The 19,215-nt window shown below is 39.2% G+C and overlaps 1 protein-coding gene across 1 annotated transcript in view; it reads left to right on the top strand.

Annotated features, from left to right (window-relative positions):
• The window catches only part of LOC149232781 (uncharacterized), a 111,035-nt gene that overhangs the window by 25,363 nt on the left and 66,457 nt on the right, over positions 1–19,215 (top strand). The window contains exon 4 of the mRNA XM_089379517.1: positions 8,472–8,586. Within this exon, the coding sequence (XP_089235643.1) occupies positions 8,472–8,586 (115 nt within the window). The remainder of the gene's footprint in view (positions 1–8,471; positions 8,587–19,215) is intronic.

Below are 19,215 nucleotides of genomic sequence, written 5' to 3'. Positions count from 1 at the left end.
AAGCAAGTGGCCAAGGAAAAGGAGGAAGTAAGGCAACAACGAGAACAATTGGAGAAGGCCGTCGCTGAGACTTGTAGCGCAGTTTCAGACGTGAAGGTCCACGATGATGAAGCACCAGCAGAGAAGGTCGCGAAGCTTGCCCTCACGATCAAGGACTCAAAGAATGATATGGCCAACTTAAAATTTGACTATAAGTGCAGATATCGGAGCTACAAATAAGGTTGCAGCCAGGTACGCCACTAGAGGTTCGGGAGCAGAGACAAAGTGACCTCAGTGCAACACTGAAAGGCATATCTGAGACGATGGCAGATTGTGGGAAGTTGCTTGACGACACGATGCAGATTTGGACCTCGCTGCAGGAGGATCCAAACTTGAAGATTGAGGAAGAAGTGCAGGCCAAGCAGAAGCGGCGCGATGAGATCTTGGCAGCTGTGAAGACCTTACCAGTCTTGCAAAGGCTTGCTAGTGCTTTCGAAGGAAAGAACCTCCAGATGCAAATAGATGATCTGCGGAGGAAAGCATAGATCTTGTAGGAGAGGACTTAGCCATGGCAGGAGGAAGTCTTGGAACTTTCGCAGGCAATAGATGAACGACTGAAGGAATTGAAGAAAAGGGAAGCAAAGCTACTACAAAAGACCGCTGGTCCTACTATAGAAGCTTTGCTGAAGGAGGGGCAGCAGGAAGAAAAGTTGATGGCAGAAACACTCCACCATTAAAACGCGGTTTACAATGGGATCGCAACAAAGGTCAAGGGCATCGACGCTAAGTGACTCGGGACGAGTCACGGGTGAGTGTTGGGCATGGCCTAACTTGGTCCAAGTTTTGGGTAAAAGACCCTGCGAAAGGAGTGGATTGCATGGAGCTGGCGAAGATATATTCATTGCACGAACTTTTAGGGTTTTTGGGATGGGATAAAGCCCTTAATTTGTAACGGGTATCAGGTATAGTCCTTGTTTTATAGATCCATGGTATGTGGACCATGGTTTTTGTATAGATGAATTGTATAAAAGGATATGTAATACTTTTTAAAAGAGGAAGTAATGAAATATCATAAGTAAATCTCTGTATTCGCATCTGTAGTTTGTAGTTTTTGAGAAGGCTCCGCAACTGAGTGTGCAGAGACCTTGAAGAGTCTGTAGTTGAGTGCGCAGACCACCTGCAGCTGGGTGCGCAGGTCAGAGAAGTGAATGTAATTGAAGATCTGTTTAATAAAGAAGAAGTTTTGGTGAAGTATTGTATCTCTGTATATGTTAATTGTCTACTGTTATGTATCTGATTATGTATGCTTCCATTGAATTATGCGAAGACTTGTAAGATATACTGTTATGTGTTAGAGTTTATGCGTTCCCATAAACTAATCATTTGCGCGAAGTTCTTATGCATGCGAAGTTATAAGATTGATATACAGTAGAAGTAAATACATGGTGCCACTTCGCGGATATCCCTTCGGTTGCGGAAACCTGGTTCTGCAACCTCCCATAACTGCTTCGGGTGAGATTGCGACCTACTTGCAGGTCGTTGTCGAAAGGGCCAGTAGTTGAGGGTTTTGTTGGTGCGCAACACACTCTGAACCTGGGTCAAGCCCCCTCAAACCAACATGAAACCATCCTCATCTAGGCCTTGGATCAGTTACCATTCATCAATTGGTGCTAAGGTTGGCTTGGGGCCATGCTCAGTCAAGGTATGTCATCTTGAAGAATCATCAAATCTAGTGTAAAGTGGTACAATGTTTTGGGTGCAGTAAGTGCCCTGGTACATGTGTCAGATGCTACTGTTGCTAGGAGGCTGAAGAGTCTTAACGCGTCACCTGTTTATTCCAATATACGTGTCTGATATCTTGGGTACTTGTGGGAAGGTGCTCAAGACGGGCTACTAAACCTCGTGACAATTCATAACATAGATTCTAGTGAAAGCAACTAGTCATTAGGGACAAAAATCATTATTGCATCTAAGTGAACCAAGATTGAGTGTCATGGGTTATTTAATATTTCATACAAAGATCCCTTTCTGAAATCAAGGCCTTGAATTCGCAATGGTGTTTTCTCCCTAGGTAGGAGTGGTCAACAAATAACCCGATTAGGTGTTTCCAACACCTAAGGGGAAGTAACATTTCCTCAGTCCACCCTTCAATTGATAGGTGTTAGTGAATAATAATGATGATAATAGAGGGGGTAAGACTTCATGGCCAAGTGCCATGGTCAAAGGGATTGACTAATGGGGGTATCCATATCCTAAGTGTATAGATGTGAGGAGGGAGCATTCGTGGATGCATGACCCCTCTTGTGCACCTTTTACTTTTTCTTGATTTTTCCTTGTATACTGCTCATAGCTCAAAGGTTAGAGCTTGCTTTGAATGATGTGGTAGTTGTATTTGCCCTTAATGATGAGTTAGTTTATCACTCATCGAGCTTGGGACATGCAAGGGTTCCTTCTTTAGATGTAATGGAGCAACATGTGCTCAGGAACTGGGTGATGGCCATAATGAGTGAGGTAGAACTCGTGCTAGACTTTTGCTCACGTGCTAATTCTTATGTCCCTGGCCATCTTTTGCTTTTTGATATTCTTTTTTTAATTGTGTTGTGGCCATGATATGCTTTTTTTGTTTCTTTTCGCTGCATCAACCTCCTAGGGCAAAGTTTCCAGGTCTTACCCAGGTATGTGGACATATGGGTGCCAAATCCCAAAGAACCAATGGTTAGTGGAACCCGAAGAATGGAGGTGAGATAAGGGCTTGTAATGTATGATGAAAAGTGTTAAGAAACATGTTGGAACTACATTATCTTAATCGGGGCTTCCCAAGTAGTGCCCCTCCTATACCCATCGGGCCATTAAGGGAGGTCCAACATGATCACATGCAATGCCCATCCTTTTTTTAGATGACCCCATCATCCATACCAAACGCCCAAAGACAAACAAGCATAAGCACCCGATTGCAAAATGATCAAAGTACGTTTTGAGTAGATGCCCACCTTCGTCCATGTGCTCATGCCGGATAGGTGAGAAGCATATGGCTGACGCAAGTGGCATAGATATAATGGCATGTCATTAGCTAGTGGTGGCTGTCAGGGGTTGCTGGTTATGTGGCTAACCAACTGACTGTCAAGGATAGGAGAAAAGTTTTCTCCTACAGGGTTACCCATTTTGGTGGGTAACATGTCCGACATGCTCTGCACCAGTGTTGCGAACATTGCGATGTTTTAAAAAAATGCGATTTTTCAGAGAAACGATTTCATGGGCGACTTTTATTTTATTTTATTTTTTATATGTTCTTCAAAAAATCGCGATCTGATCTTTAAAAATCATCGAGGTAGAAAACAACCAACTTTTAAAGCTAAATTCGGTTTTTTTTTGTTCATTTTGCAGACAGAGGGCAAGAGTGAGAGCTAAGGAGGAGGATAACTCATCTACAAGGGCAAGAGAGGAGAAAAGTGAAGGAATTTAGCATCCCAAGCAAAACAAAATTCAAGTTTGGACCAAGTTTCTTCAGCAAAGCGTGGTTTTCAGGTATGGGCATCAAATTTGGCCATTTTTTTTGTTTTTTTTCTTGTTTTTCCTTGGGTTTCTATCACCCATTTATTTTCTATGATTTTTGTTTGGATTTGAGTGTGTTTTTTTTTGTCATTTTTGTTGCATTTAGTGGAGAGGGTTTTTTTTTGGTCAAAAATGCAAAATCTTGATTGTTAGTTTTATTTGTTTAATTTCTTCTTGTGCCCTAGTTTTTTTCCATCATTTTTGCTTGGGTTTGAATGTGTATTTTTTGCCATTATTGTTGCATTGAGTTGAGGGTTTTTTTTTTTTATCAAAAATTCAAAATGTTGTATGTAAATTTTAATTTTATTTGTTTAATTTGCAATTCTTCTTGTGCCTTAGGTTCAAACTTCAAACTTCAATCTTACATTAAAACTCAAGATTCAACAAAGTTACAAACATGCCAAGGAAATTGGACCCTCTGTGGGAATTTGGTGAACCTGATGGAGGGTTTGACAGATCAAATTTGACTTGCAAGTTATGTGGGCATCATATGATGGGGGGTTATACAAATTGAAGTATCACCTTGCACAAGTTCCTGGACATGAGGTAGGGCCTTGCTCAAATACAAATCCAGAAATCATCCGAAGAGCCCTCAAATCATTGGAAGAAATAGAGACAACCAAATTGTCCAAGGCAGCTCTGAAGAGTCAAATAGCAGGGAGTAGAGTGTTAGGATTGGGAGGTGACTGTGAGAGTGGTACTGGTTCTACTTCACCATCAACATCTACACCCAACCCTGTAGCTACCTCATCATTTTTTGTTCCTAGAACCACACTTGGTGCACAACCATTTATCTCGTCGGTTATTAAAAAAAGGGAGAAGGAAGACGCTGATAAGTTGCTCGGCAAGTTTCTTCTTTGGAGTGATATTCCTTTTAGCGTTGCCAGGAACAATCCATTTTTCTAGCCCACGGTTGATGCTATTGCTATTGTTGGCCCAGGGTACAAAGCCCCTTCATATGATGACTTTAGAGGGCACATTCTTCAAAATGAAAAGGTTGACTGCACTAAGAGATTGGAGGAGTTTAGGGAATCATGGGCACACACAAGATGCACTGTGATGTCAGATGGTTGGACCGATCAAAAGGGTAGAAGTGTTATTAATTTCTTGGTTAATTGTCCCAAGGGGACAATGTTTATGAAATTTGTTGATGCATCTGCACATATCAAAGATGCACAATTATTATGTGATTTGTTGGATGTGTTCATTCAGGAGGTGGGTCCACAACATGTTGTCCAAGTCATAACGGACAATGTTGCAAATTATGTTGTTGCTGACAAGATGCTTATGGAGAGGCATCCTAACTTATTTTGGACACCTTGTGCTGCACACTGCATTGATTTGATGTTGGAGGACATTGGAAAAATTCATTTTGTCAAGGATATTGTTGAATCATCAAAAAGCATTACAAAATTTATATATAATCATGCATCTGTGTTTCATTTGATGAGAACATTCACCAACAACAAGGAGTTGGTGTGCCCTGCCATTACACAATTTGCCATCAGTTTTGTATCTCTTCAATTCCTCTTGAATTTTATGTGGGATGTGAAGAGAATGTTTCTTTCAGAGGAGCGGCGTGCTTTGTCATATAGCTGCAAACCAGAGTGAGAGGTTAGTTTCATACCAGGAAAGCTTCTGGGTGGGAGTGCAGGAGGTGTGTAGCATTACTAAACCTTTGGTAAAGGTTCTTCGATTAGTTGATGGAGACAAACCCGCAATGGGCTACTTGTATTAGGCCATAGATAGGGACAAAGAATCCATTCAGAGCTACTATGATGATAAGGGGGATGAGGGGTTTCAGAAACAACTCCTATGGGAAGTGATTGATGAACGATGAAACAATACACTCCATCGTCCCATTCATGTTGTAGGGGTCTACCTGAACCCCACATTTTCTTACTATTGTGGTTTCTTATTTGATGCTGAGGTCATGGATGGATTCTTCAATTGTGTTCAAAGGATGGTGCCATCTCCAATAGAACGTGCAGAAATCTCCAAAGAAACGGAGATATACAGGATGGCAGGTGGCTTACTTAGTTTTGACATGGCTGTTGTGGATAGGAAGACTAAAATGCCAAGTAAGCTTTAGTTTGTTTCAAATTTCATTCTCTCTTCAAGTTCATACTTTGCTTCAAAAGTTCAACTTTGCAATTTCATTTTTTTTCTTATGTTTATCTTATTTGTTTTAGATGCATGGTGGAGAAGTTATGGCGACAGATTACCCAATCTCCAACTTGCCATTCGAGTGCTCAGCCAAACATGTAGCTCCTCGGAATGCGAGCGCAACTCGAGTGTATTTGAAAAAATACACACCAAGAAGCGCAACAGGTTAAAAATTAAAATATTCCAGATTTCCAATTAATTTTTTGAATTCATTAAATAATAATTTTTTATAATTGTTAATTTTATTATTTATAATTTATTAATTTATGACCCTTGTACAGTTTGGAGTCCCAATGATTTAATGACATGGTCTACGTGTACTACAATCTTCGATTGTGGGTGAGACAAATTGAGAGGACACCTCATGTGGAGGCCATCTCATTGGATGGGTTTGACACCACTGTTGCATGGAGGTTGAGGTTGAGAGGCCTATCATGGAGTCGGCCCCTGATTGGTTAGAGCAAGAGGTAGTGGAGGGGGTAGAGGAGGAGGAGCAACAGGAGGAGGAGGTGACACCACCTACCCCTGTAACCAGTAGAGGACGTGGTCTACCTCCTATAACTCTTAGTTCTTCAACTTCTAGAGCACAACAGAGTCCACTGCCAGCCCCACCGTCTTTTTCATTTAGAGGGAAAGCTGTTATATTTTCTCGCAAGAGGGGCAGAGGAAATCAGTAGTTATTAGTTATTTCGTTCATTTCATTGTATATGACATTATGACTCATGATATGAGATACATATATTATATTTTTTGTTGATATTTTGAGGCTGAGTTGGGACTCATGACTTAGTATTTAGGACATGATTCTATGTTATGTGTGATGTAGCACTACATGATATTACACATCTTATATATTAGTTCTCTTTTCATATTTATGTGTCAATGCATTTATTTTATGTTGTAGATGCTTTAGATATTAAAAAATTTGAAAAAAATGAATATTTTGTATTTGTGAATTTTTGCTGATTTTTTCCGATTTTTTCCCGATTTTTATGATTTTTTCTGATTTCGGACCCTTGCCGATTTAATCCCGATCGCGATGTTCACCACATTGCTTTGCACATGTCACCTGCATGGGCATGCATGACAAGTAGGAAATATGTTTTCTGATGTATTGGACATGCAGGGTGTGGCAAAGTGAACCCCTTGCTGGAAAAAATGGAAATAAAGAGGGGACTTGCTCCATTTCACCCAGTTTTTGTTCAGACAAACTCTAGCACAGTGCGAAGATACAGAGAACCTCAATATTTCTTGCGTTTGGTGAAATCTAATTTCTGCCATTTATTTTTGAGTTTGTCTATGTCTTTATAATTATTTTCTCATTTCCATAATTTTGATTTTATATACAGAAAACCTCAAGGCTTCTTGCATTTGTTGATTCTAAATTCTGGCATTGATTATTTGAATTTGTGTGTCTCTGTAGGTTTTTTTTTGATTTTATATATACACACACTTATACTGTTTATGTGCCTATCTGTATCTCATTGTGGGGTCTATGTGTCCTATGTTGGATACCCATATCCTCGTGTCTCATTGACAGGTGACTTAGATTACCATTTGTTATCATTGATAAGTTCTTCAGGGCTAATGACTGATTGGAGCATTCTATTTAAATCCATAGTTGGAGACAAAGTCTCCAAAGATTCATACCCCAGTTTTCTTTGCATTATAACTTGGTGAATGACATGATCAACTGTTCACAAGGCTATTGGATTCCTATGAAAAAATCAACCAGGAACTAGGAGAAAAGTAATTTCATTATGAATTGGACAAGATTGTGTAGATGTTAATAATAAGAGGCACACGTACTAAGTCATTCTCTTATGCATGTGAGGTTTGGGTTTTCTAGAAATGCAATTTCTCTTCCATTTTGACCATGAGAGCCTTTCCCAGAATGATCTCATTCCTTCTAAATGTGTGGGATTCTACAGGAGTAAGGTGCAAAATACACATACTTTGCTTCCTGGAACTATAACGACATGATGTGGTCTTCTTATAGGGCTTCAAGATGTAATTGTTGGATGCAATTTGTTTTGTAATTGTTATAGACCGACGAAAATTCTAAGAGGATTTTATTCCCCATCGTTCAATATTGCTAGGACTCAACTTTCAGATAGGGGACATGTTGATCAAGTGAGATCTGTGTCTCCCAAAGAGTGGCTTGTCATATTCTGTATTTATTTTTATTCCATGGTTGCTTTACTTGATTCTAACAAGCACTCAAAATATGTAAAGCTTTGGATACCTAAAGGATTACCCTATTGTATGTTATTGGCTTTGCATGTGTTACATTTGGATTCAAAGAGTAGCTTGAATGTAATTCTGTCATGTAAATAGAGACTTTGTGGTTACAGGCGCTGTCATTTTATATCCTTGTCTCAATGTAAAGGTTGATAAAATGTTGGTGGTGGAGGAAATTTTTAATAGTTACGCTAGAATCTGGATAAGGCACTATAGCTATCTTTCTTAGTGGTTATTGGCATGAGTTTTTCTCTTAAATTTTTAATTATATTCCATAGTTCTTGTTTCTTTTTACTCTTTAATTTAGCTTTGTGGGAAATGATATCGTAGCAAGTACTAACAGATTTAGCTAGTGGAGTGGTATGACATTTTCTAATGCAGAAGTTTCAAGCTAAGAAATGAACAGTCTTTATGCTTCTAGGATCCATATGCATGATATTTCTGCTTTGGCATAACACATTAAATTGTTTCAAGGAATTTGGGTATATTGATGATAGAGTCTTACACGCATTTATATTTGACTTGTATTGCAGGCACGCACATTATGAATTGGGGCTGACTCCCTTATGCTTGGTCTGGAAGGATGGAAATTGCAGCCAATATTTTTTGGACACTGATAGCAACGGAATTGTCCCCACCCAACAACATGTACAGACATTTCTGATATCTTGATATATTATCGCTTTTCTAGCCACTCACTTTCTAAGAATTTGACTATTTATCCCTTTTCTTATCCATATGCTAAGAGCTGTGTTGTGTATGAGAATTAGGTTTTTGAGAAGGTATAAAAAGGTTGGAAGTGCGGGATCTCTTTAAGCAGATTATTTAGAGGAAATAGAAGAGGAGAAGAGGAAAATTGCACATTTGGCAGAAAGTCAGGCCTTCTAGGAAAACATCGAGGAAGAAATCCAAGGTACTTTGGAATTCGGAGTCAATCAGGATAGAACAGTTAAGAAGCAACTTGATGTGATGGAGGACAAGGAATGTCACAAAATGACAAAAACAGGACCTTAGACTATAGGAAAAAGATTAATAGGGATAGAGATTGTAAGCAACTCAACTTGAATCAAAGTTGATGCAATCCACCCTCAAAAGACTCAAACAACTTTGCACTCTCATACAACATCTTTGAGTCTTTACTTTGTAAGTAATGAAGTCTATCATTCATTACTAGCCTTTGGTTGAGCACCAACTATCCAGGCACCTTGGTCTTAAAGAATAAACGGGATTTCATATATTTTGTCACCTTCTAATCCACTGGGCCTCACATCATGAATGACTGATCTCTTACTTAGTTGTGCTGCCACAGGGGTCTTTGGTCGATGCTTTTCATATAGATGTTTAGTCCTATAGTATATAAAAGGTTTGTTGTAAGACCTGCAAGCATCATAGAATTCTTGTTACAGGAATGATTTCCCTAGGGGATCTATACCTGCTTTTGATTAGCAGCAGGTCCTTGAGGGCAGGTTTCTGCCCCCATACTATTCCCATTTGGGATTGTTTTGTTGTAGGGGCATTTCTTGAAGTAGGAAACACACCGACAACATAAGGGGGCTGAGAGGCATCTCTTGCAAGGTGGGGCGTAACTGTGGTAAATCTGTATGGAGTCTATGAACCACTTTAGCTCTGCAACTAGAACTGTCTAAATACAATATTAGGACATGATATAAGAAGCAATGGAACACAATAATGGAACAGAAGAATGGAATGGTGATTAAATGTTTGTATTAGAATGCAAGTCCTATTTGAGAGAGGGTACTATGCAATACAATGCCAAGTACACAAAATACATTGATGCTTTATGTTGAGGCACTTTAATAAGCTTATGAGGCTTGCCAAACATGCTGCTCTAACCCTGATCCTAATTAACACAAGGTTATGCTAGCTGCATTAATGTATCAGCTCTTATTACGTAATTAGGATTCAGGACACATGGAACTCCAGAAAGTCGTCCTCATTAATGTAGAAATTCCAGCCTCAGGTGACTGTTGTCTTTATAATTTCAATTAAACAACATAAATGTCTGAATTCAATTAACGCAGAAATTAATTCAGAACATAGCATCAAACACACAATAGCTGGAAAAGTAAATAGCGAAAGCATAGAACATTTTCATACGTACACATGTAATTTCTCTTTCAAAATTAGCTTTTCATTCCTTAGTCAAAGCTTAAGAAGAAACCTCCACATGTTGCTAAAACAACAGCTGTATGGTTATCCAAATCACCGCAGAAACAGATCTGCACAAAATCTGAGAAGAAACAGCTTGCAAGGAATACTCTACGACCTACTATATGGATCTGTACGATTGAATGAATCTTCTGCATGACTGTTGTACTGATGGTTGCTTTTGCTTCTCTCTTGTTCTTCAGCTCTTTTCAACTGGTTGCTGTCCTTAAAAAATTGTGTTTGAACTCTCTATCTTGACTTGTCTTTATACTTTTAGCTAAACCATAATCTCTTTGTAAGATGTATGGTTGAGATTAATTCTAGTCTAAGTCATTAATGAATGAAATACTTTTTATTAGACTCAACAACTAAGTACAGACTTTTCACTTTTTCTTAAGGTAAATTACAAAATAGAGTTGCTTTTTGAAATATCTTGAATCAATTCCAGCACGTTCACATCGAACCTGTATGGAATTTCCTGTCCGAGCTATATTTCTTTCTCTTTCAAAATTAGCTTTTTGTTCCTTATTCAAAGCATAAGAGGAAACCTCCACATGTTGCTAAAACAACAGCTGTATGGTTATCCACATCACTGCAGAGACAGATCTGCACAAAAGCTGAGAAGAAACAGCTTACAAGGAATACTCTATGACCTGATATATGGATCCATACGATTGAATGAATCTTCTGTATGGCTGTTGTACTGATGATTGCCTTTGCTTCTCTCTTGTTCTTCAGCTTCAACTAGTTGCTGTCCTTGTCCTTGAAAATTGTGTTTGAAGTTTGAACTCTCTATCTGGACTTGTCTTTATACTTCTAGCTAAACCCTAATCTCTCTGTAAGATGTGTGGTTGAGATTAATCCTAGTCTAATTCATTAATGAATGAAATACTTTTTATTAGACTCAACAACTAAGTAAGCATTTTTTCTTAAGGTGAATTACAAAATTGAGTTACTTTTTGAAATGTCATGAATCAATTCCAGCATATTGACATCGAACCTATGTGGAAGTTCCTGTCTGAGCTATATTTCTTAACACTCCCTCTTAGCAAGGAAGGAATTCTGTACCAATCCAAATTTGTCTTTAAATTCTTCAACCTTCCCTTTTGCTAAGGGCTTGGTTAGAATATCAACTACCATTTGATCTATGGGAATATATTGGAGCTTTATTAACCCCTTCTAAATCTTGTCTCATATGAAGTGATATTCGATCTCTGTGTTCTTGGATTTGTTATGAAATATTGGATTTTTAGAGAGTTTAATAAAACTTTGATTATTATAGTAAATGATTGTGAGATCCAACTCTTAATTCAACATTCTTGTAAGTAACTTGTGAAGCCAAATGACCTCACAACTAGAAGTACTCCCTGCCATGTTTTCTACTTCTCTGAGCTAAGTGCCCCAGAAGTTTGCTTCCTGCTAAACTAATATATCATTGTTGAACTCAAGTTAAAGGAACATCTTGAAGTGCTCTTCTTGTTTGTTGTGTTGCACTGCCTGAGCAATTTGAGTTTGTATACCCTTGCAACATCACGATCTCCCATATCTCATAGCATGATCCATTGTTCCTCTTGAGCATATGTTTTGCAGCTATCCGATGCTGTTGTCTCAACTCCACCATGAATCGACTCATATATTTGGTCTAGTGTTGACCAAATACATCAAGGAGTCACCTTCTTTAAATTAATGATCATGGGTGTGGCCATAGGTTTGTAGTACTCCATCTAGAACTTCTTTAATATCTCGATTCTCAATTGCATACTTAACCTTCTCAAAGAATATTTCCCTACCAAACCTCCAAACCTTGGAAGTAATGCATCATGCCAATGTTCTTGACCTCAAGCTCAATAGTCATATTTGATTTGCACCCTACAATAAATGTCTTTGCGCATGTAAGAAACAAGTCATTTATGTTCAACACCAAAAAGAGTATATCAGTCCCTACAAATATATAATATAAGTTAGGATCTACTTTACTTATGGTGAAGCCCATACTCTGCAAATAACTGTCTATTTTGGAATACCATGCTCTTGGTGCCTGCTTGAACCCATACAAAGCTTTCCTAAGCTTGCAAACATGGGACTCTTTCCCATTAACCTCAAACCCGTGAGGCTATTTTGTGTACACTTCTTTCGCAATGATTCCAATAAGGAAAATTGTCTTCACATCTATTTGATGTATCCTCCATCCCATGAATGAAACTATGACAAGACTACTCTAATGGAATTGTACTTGACAATTAGGAGCGAATGTCTCGACTCTCTACATTAGGCCATACATCAGGCCACACGTTCTGAGAGCAATAAAGAGATCAGCTCCAGAGAAATAATTAGTAATTACAACATTAAATTACACGTGAAAGGACTTATCTTAGATCTCTCCTTTGAAACTTGTGCTCAGCCTCCTAGGAAATTGTGTTGCTATTCTGGAACTCGTCCCACATTTTCAGCACTCTGTCTTGGAAATTGGACCTCTGTTCAGACTTATCAGCCTCATAAATCATGCCACAATCAACTCTTGTTCTCCTTGAATTTTGGGCCACTATCAGTCTCCATTGCATCGAAATTCGAGCATTGTCTAACTGAGTTTCTCTCCTTGAAACTCGTGCTGATTGAACTCTTATTTCTTCTCAATTCACACAATATTTCTCTGCATTTAATGTCCTCAAATTTCGGGCCTGTCACGCTTGCATTTACTGCACTGACACCTCTCGAAAGTTGCGCTGATGCCCTCCAGAAGCATGCTGGAAGCTTCCTTGAAATCTGCGATGAGGAACTACTGTAGGTGCCTGCTCTTCCTTCAACTGCGTGTCACCTCCCAGCTTAGAAACTTGGCCTGCTAAGTGTTTTTCTTCACTGCTGTAGGTTAACTATCTCAGCCACTTCCTTGCTCCAACAAACTCTCCTTCTCTTCTCCTTGCTTTCCTCCAACACTTCACATGAAGAATGGGAGCCTCCTTGCCTTTTCCTTGCTGTGGAATCTCTCTGCAAGCAAAAGCTATCTCAACATCTCTCCTTGAAGCTTTCTCAGCCCCCTCTTGAAGCTATCTCAACCCCCTCTCCTCCAACCTTGCACTTGAAGAATAATGAGTTCACTTTGCCTTTTTTCCATTTTTAGTCACTCATAATGATGAGAGAACCCTAGCCCTTTGATCTATGGCTGAGATTAGATCTCAGCTCTTATAGATCAATGGTGGAGATCTAATCTTCACTTGACTCCCTTTTTCATGCCCCCCCTTCATTAAGAGCCTCCTAGTCACTTTAATGTTGTTTTTGTACCTTGTACCTTTTTCCACATAAAGTCACTTTATAAACATAAAGTAACTTTAATAATATAAAGTACCATGTAATTTTTCTCATAAAGTCACTTTAAAACATAAAGTGACTTTAATATAATAAAGTAATTTGTACTTTTGAACCTCATAAAGTGACTAAAAGTCACATGACTTTAATAACTCAAGGTTGCCCACTAAAAAGGTGTTTCGTGTGTTTTCCTAGGTGAAAGGCAAAAAGCACTAGGAAACACCTCCTTGGCACCTTTTTTTCTCAACACTCCCTCTTACCGAGGAAGGTGTTTCTTATCACTCTAGAAGTTGGTGATCTTCCTAATCCTTGTGCACCTCCTTAAGATCCTGATACCTGTGGTGTGCTCTCCTGCTCAAGAGTCTGCTACTTTACACTAGTGGCTAGACTCACCACTAAAGTAGACTTTGTATCAAACTTAGTGGAAAACTCATCCACCTTAGTTGACGCTGCAATGCCCTTCTGCTTCTCCTTCTTGTTGGGACAGTGAGAGGCATAGTGATCCATTTTCTTACACGCAAAGAATCTCACTTCGCATATGTCCTTCTTGGACTCCTGTTCTCCCTTCAACTGCTTGGCCCCACTAGAAGACCCCTTCTTGCCTTTAGTTGCGAGGGATACATTCTCCTCCTCATCTGTCCCACCATGTTGGCTGCCACTTTGGCATTCCTCCTAGTCTTCTCCTAGATGAAATCATCCTACATCCTCTTCCAATTAGGAAAATGCTCTCTGGCAACAATACCATCTATGAATCCATCCCACTGCTTGGAAAAATCATCCAATTCTGTCTTGGCCAACTAGTGCTCAGGGATAATCTCTCCCACTGTAGCCAACTCATCTCTCACCTGTGTGATCTTGGTGAGGTATGAGGTCACCATGTCAGTCTTGGTCATCTTGGTGTTTCTTAACTTCTGACGCAACACCATCTTCCTATTCTCATTGGAGCTCTGGTGAAGTGTTACTAGGGAATCCCACATCTCATGGGCAAACTTCTTCCCTGTCACATGAGGGAATATGTGGTCTTTAATAGCATCGAGAATGATTCTCCTTGCCTTCACATTTCACTTGTTGAAGTCTGCCAACTGAATTGGATCAGTGGGAGGTTGTGCTGCACTTTCTACCTATGTTACCGGATCTGGCACTCCGTGGTCCAGGATTCAGAGATCCACGTATCTGATCAGGATCCGGATCCGCCGAGATCCGTCCAAGAACCGGCACGTGGCGTATTTATGTTGCCTAGAAACAGATCCCGTGTTAAATTTTTTCGGATTTCAACTTTTATGCAATGCGGTTTTACTTTGTACACATTCATGATTTGTTTTAGGTTTTCTTTTTGGCTTATTTGGATGATGTGGTCCCTCCACCCTCATTGTTTTATCTGAATTTGTCGGCCGCACAGAGAGAAGAACTTAGAATTGCGACAGAGGGAAGAATACTAAATAGTGAATGGCTACAGAGGGAAGTCCGAAGAATACTAAATTGCGACTGCCAACAACAGCGCCTTGTTTCTTGTGACTCGGCCGCATAAGATAGTCATAACATTGAGAAACAAAGGACTATTCAACACTGAGCAGGCAGCGACCCCCTGTAGCTGATAGTTTTTAAATTTTTTTGAAGACTATTCACCTCGCAACAATTCACAGCCTACAGGTTTGGAATTTTTGAATTTTTTGAGTGTCAACGACCCCTGTAGCTAGTGTCAACAAACGGAAATTTTACTCCTAAAATTATACTCACAGTGAAACCAATATACTAAAAAATTATGCTCACAGTGAAACCAATATGTTGAAACTTGAACGCCATAATAGCTAATTTTGATTGCTATTATCTTTAGATTTTGTTGAAACTTGAACGCCACCTTTAAATTAAATTAATTTTTAATTTTTTATGTACTTTAATTTTAATTTTAATAAATTAAAATAGCTATCTAATTAATTGTATTTTAATTTTAATTTTAATTTTATGTACAGGCAGCTACAGACAGCTAGATTTTAATTTTAAAATTTTAAAAATATTATTATATTTTTTTGTACTTGATGTATCCTTGCTGTATCCGGATCCTGGATTTTCAAAAAACTAGCGAATCCGGTTCCGGATCTGTATCCGTATCCTTATCTGAATCTTGGTAACTTAGCTTTCTTCAATATCCCACATCTCAACTTCTTCAAGTAGTAAGACTATCCTCTCCTTCCATGGGCCAAAATTCTCAGCCCCACTGAGCCTATTCTCCACCCTCAAACCAATAGCCATGACCCTATCAACCAATACAACTTCTCAATCACTGAAAACTGGCAAAATCCTCCCTCTCAACCACAGATCTTTGATATATAGGGCTTTTCTAAGCTTGCTGTTCACTGTTATCAGCAGACAACCACTTGCTGGTCACATTTATCAGCTGTTTGTTCTCACCGCTTTGATACCATGTAGAAAATTTTTGGGGTCCCTGTAGCCCCTCTGGTTTTAGTATGTTTTGCACATAAAGTTTAATGCCCACAACCTATTTCAATGTAGCTGATATAAACATAAATCTGCATTCATATAAGACAATGCTAGGCTACCTCTGATCTTTACACACAACTGATAAAATAAATTCACACAAGCATGCACATAAATGGACACTTGATTGGTCAATCTCTGACCTTGGAAAAACCCACAAGGGGAAAACTAGTTTAGAAGGAGTATTTTATTTCTAATCTCAGAGAAATAATTACAGCATTAAATTACACATCAAAGGACTTTCTCCTTTGAAACTCATGCTCAGCCTCCTAGGAAATTGTGCTGCTGTTCTGGAAATTGTCCCACATTTCCAATACTCTCTGCCTTGGAAACTGGACCTCTGTACATACTTATCAACCTCAGAAAGTGTGCCACAGTTGGCTTTTTTTCTCCTTGAATTTTGGGCCACTATTAGTCTCCACTGCACTGAAATTCGTGTCAACTTCAGTGATGTCTAATTGAGTTTCTCTCGAAACTCGCGCTGACTGAACTCTGATTTCTCTGCAATCTCACACCAGATTTCTCTGCATTTGATGTCCTCAAATTTCGGGCCTGCTAGGCCTGCATTTACTGAACTGACACCTCACAAAATTTGCGCTGATGCCCTCCAGAATTACGTTGGAAGCTTCCTCGAAATCTGTGCTGAGTAACTACTGTAGGTGCGTGCTCTTCCTGGAACTGTGTGTCACCTCCCAGCGTAGAAACTCGGCCTGCTGAGTCTTTTTCTTTACTGCTGTAGGTTAGCTACCTCAGCCACTTCCTTGCTCCAGCAAATTCTTCCTCTTCTCGTTGCTCTCCTCCAACACTTCACGTGAAGAATGAGAGCCTCCTTGCCTTTTCCTTGCTGTAGAATCTTTCCACAAGCAGAAACTATCTCAGCCTCCCTCCTTGAAGTTCTCTCAGCCTCCTCTTGAAGCTATCTCAACCTCATCTTCTCTCCTCTTCTCCAACCTTGCACTTGAAGAATAATGAGCTCACATTGCCTTTTTTTGCCCTTTTAGTTCCTCATAATGATGAAAGGACCCTAACCCTTTGATCTATGGCTGAGATTAGATCTTAGCTCTCATAGATCAATGGTGGAGATCTAATCTTCACTCGACCCCCATTTTCATGTCCCCCCTTCATTAAGAGCCTCCCTAGTCACTTTAATGTTGTTTTTGTACCTTGTACCTTTTTACACGTAAAGTTACTTTATAAACATAAAATAACTTTAATAATATAAAGTACCATGTACTTTTTCTCATAAAGTTACTTTAAAAACATAAAGTGACTTTAATATAATAAAGTACTTTGTACTTTTGAACCTCATGAAGTGACTAAAAGTCACATGACTTTAATAAATCATAAAGTCACCCACTAAAAGGGTGTCTCATTTGTTTTCCTAGGCCAAAGGCAAAAAGCACTAAGGAACAACTCCTTGGTACCCTTTTTCTCAACAAGGAGTACTACTTGCTTGTACACCCCCCAGGATCATACAATCGAGCTCCTTGAGGGTTCTAGGGGACTTTGATAGTGAGCTAGTGCCCACTTCACCCTCCATGCCCTCAACCATTAGACTTAGGAGACTCACTTAGTGTTTTGTGTCACTGTTCCTTTGTCATGGTTTTATACATATGTTTTGATGATATTCTTATGTAGGTTTCTTTTCTTTGTATTATTTTCAGTATTTTCTAGGAGATGCGTTTGCACTCCCACATTGTATTCATATTAGTTGTGCCCTTGAGCCCATTGACCTACTTTTTTGGTCACTCGTCGAACGTTAATAAATTATCTTATCTTCATAGTCCATTCCCTCTTTTTGGGGGAACTTCTTAATGTTGCCATTTGTTGTGTGCTTGATCTTGTAGAGCCACTTGGAACTCACTAACGACTTCCCTCCATTATTGGTACTTTGTCCCGAACATCATTCTTCTTAATGGAGACCATACTTGCTAGTTTGCTACCTCTTGAAAGCTGAAAGGATTGAAATCTATGATGTTGCTCCTTAATGCCACGTAGTTTGGAAATCTTTTTGGAGGTTAGCTTTCTCCAAATGTGCTTCTAGGAGTCTCAACATATTCTTGAGCATCCCTCAATGTTTTGAACCATCAAGGTCTCCTGGTAGAACTAAAATATTTGATGTCTCCTCTTTACATGAAGGCTATTGTCTTGTGCTAGAAGTCACTTGCAACCTTGGTAAAACCTTCAGGGCTTCTTTGACCTCATCTTCTATCATTGGAATAGGTTCATGGGACTCCTTGGATGCAAAGTCTTACTTAAACATTACATCCTTTCCCACTATCATCTTCCTCTATTCTAGAATATTAGATGTTGTAGGTCTTTGAAGTCTCGCCATAACCTAAAACAACTTGGTCCTCTTCTCCACCAATACATGAATATAAATTGGACATCCAAAGATGCAAAAATGATTTAACTTTGGCTTCACACCAGTGAATGCTTCCTTTGATGTCTTATCCTCCAAGACCCTGTGAGCACACTTGTTCTAGAAGTAGATGCTGGGTTGCATGCCTTTACCCAAAGAAAACATTAGCAAATCATGGTCATGAATCATGCCCTAAGCAACCCCTATTATGGATTGAGTCTTCTACTCTACAACCTCATTCTGAGATGGGTTGTATGTAATAATTAGTTCCCTCTTGATACATGCCTCCTGGTAGAAACCCATGAACTTTTGTGAGATTACTCATCTCGATTGGTCGATCTAAAGAATTTGATCTTCTTCCTCGTTTGGTTCACAACTAATGCTTTGAACTCCTGAAATTTGCTATAGATCTCATCTATTGTCTTTAGGAAGTTGATCCAAGTCTTGTGAGAGAAGTCATCATTGAAAAAACATAATGCATGCTTCTTGAAATTTATGCCACTAACATCGATCCACAAACATCTAAATGTTGAAATTTCTAAGTCTAACCCGTTAGAATTTTTCTTGCACTATCTGGTTTATTTCACCTACTTGTTTAATTACTGAACAAGTTATTTAACCATATAAATACTGAAATAAACACAAATGTAGTCTCAACCATCTACAGAGCATCAACGGAAAGAAATAGACAAACACACAAGGGACACTGTTATTTTGGACAATTGTCCCCAGAAAAACCCAATTTGGGAAAACCGGTGTAGCAGTTTTGAGGGTTTTATTATCAAGCAGCTTTTCTTGAGTACAACTGGGTGCCAAACTGGCTCACTGACAAAGAAATCAATCTGGTGGTAATACCTCTCTTCGGAAGCATATGTTCGGCAAGTCTGCTCCACGAAAGTCTCTCCAACGCCTCTTTGAGGCTCTCCGTCAACCCTCCTGGCCTCTGC

This window comes from Pinus tabuliformis, chromosome J, assembly GCF_031772625.1.
Source record: "Pinus tabuliformis cultivar Carrire ecotype Pingquan chromosome J, CPIR1, whole genome shotgun sequence".
Classification (NCBI taxonomy): domain Eukaryota; kingdom Viridiplantae; phylum Streptophyta; class Pinopsida; order Pinales; family Pinaceae; genus Pinus; species Pinus tabuliformis.
Note: the sequence above shows the minus strand (reverse complement) of the source record. Positions and strands in the feature narration are given on the sequence as shown.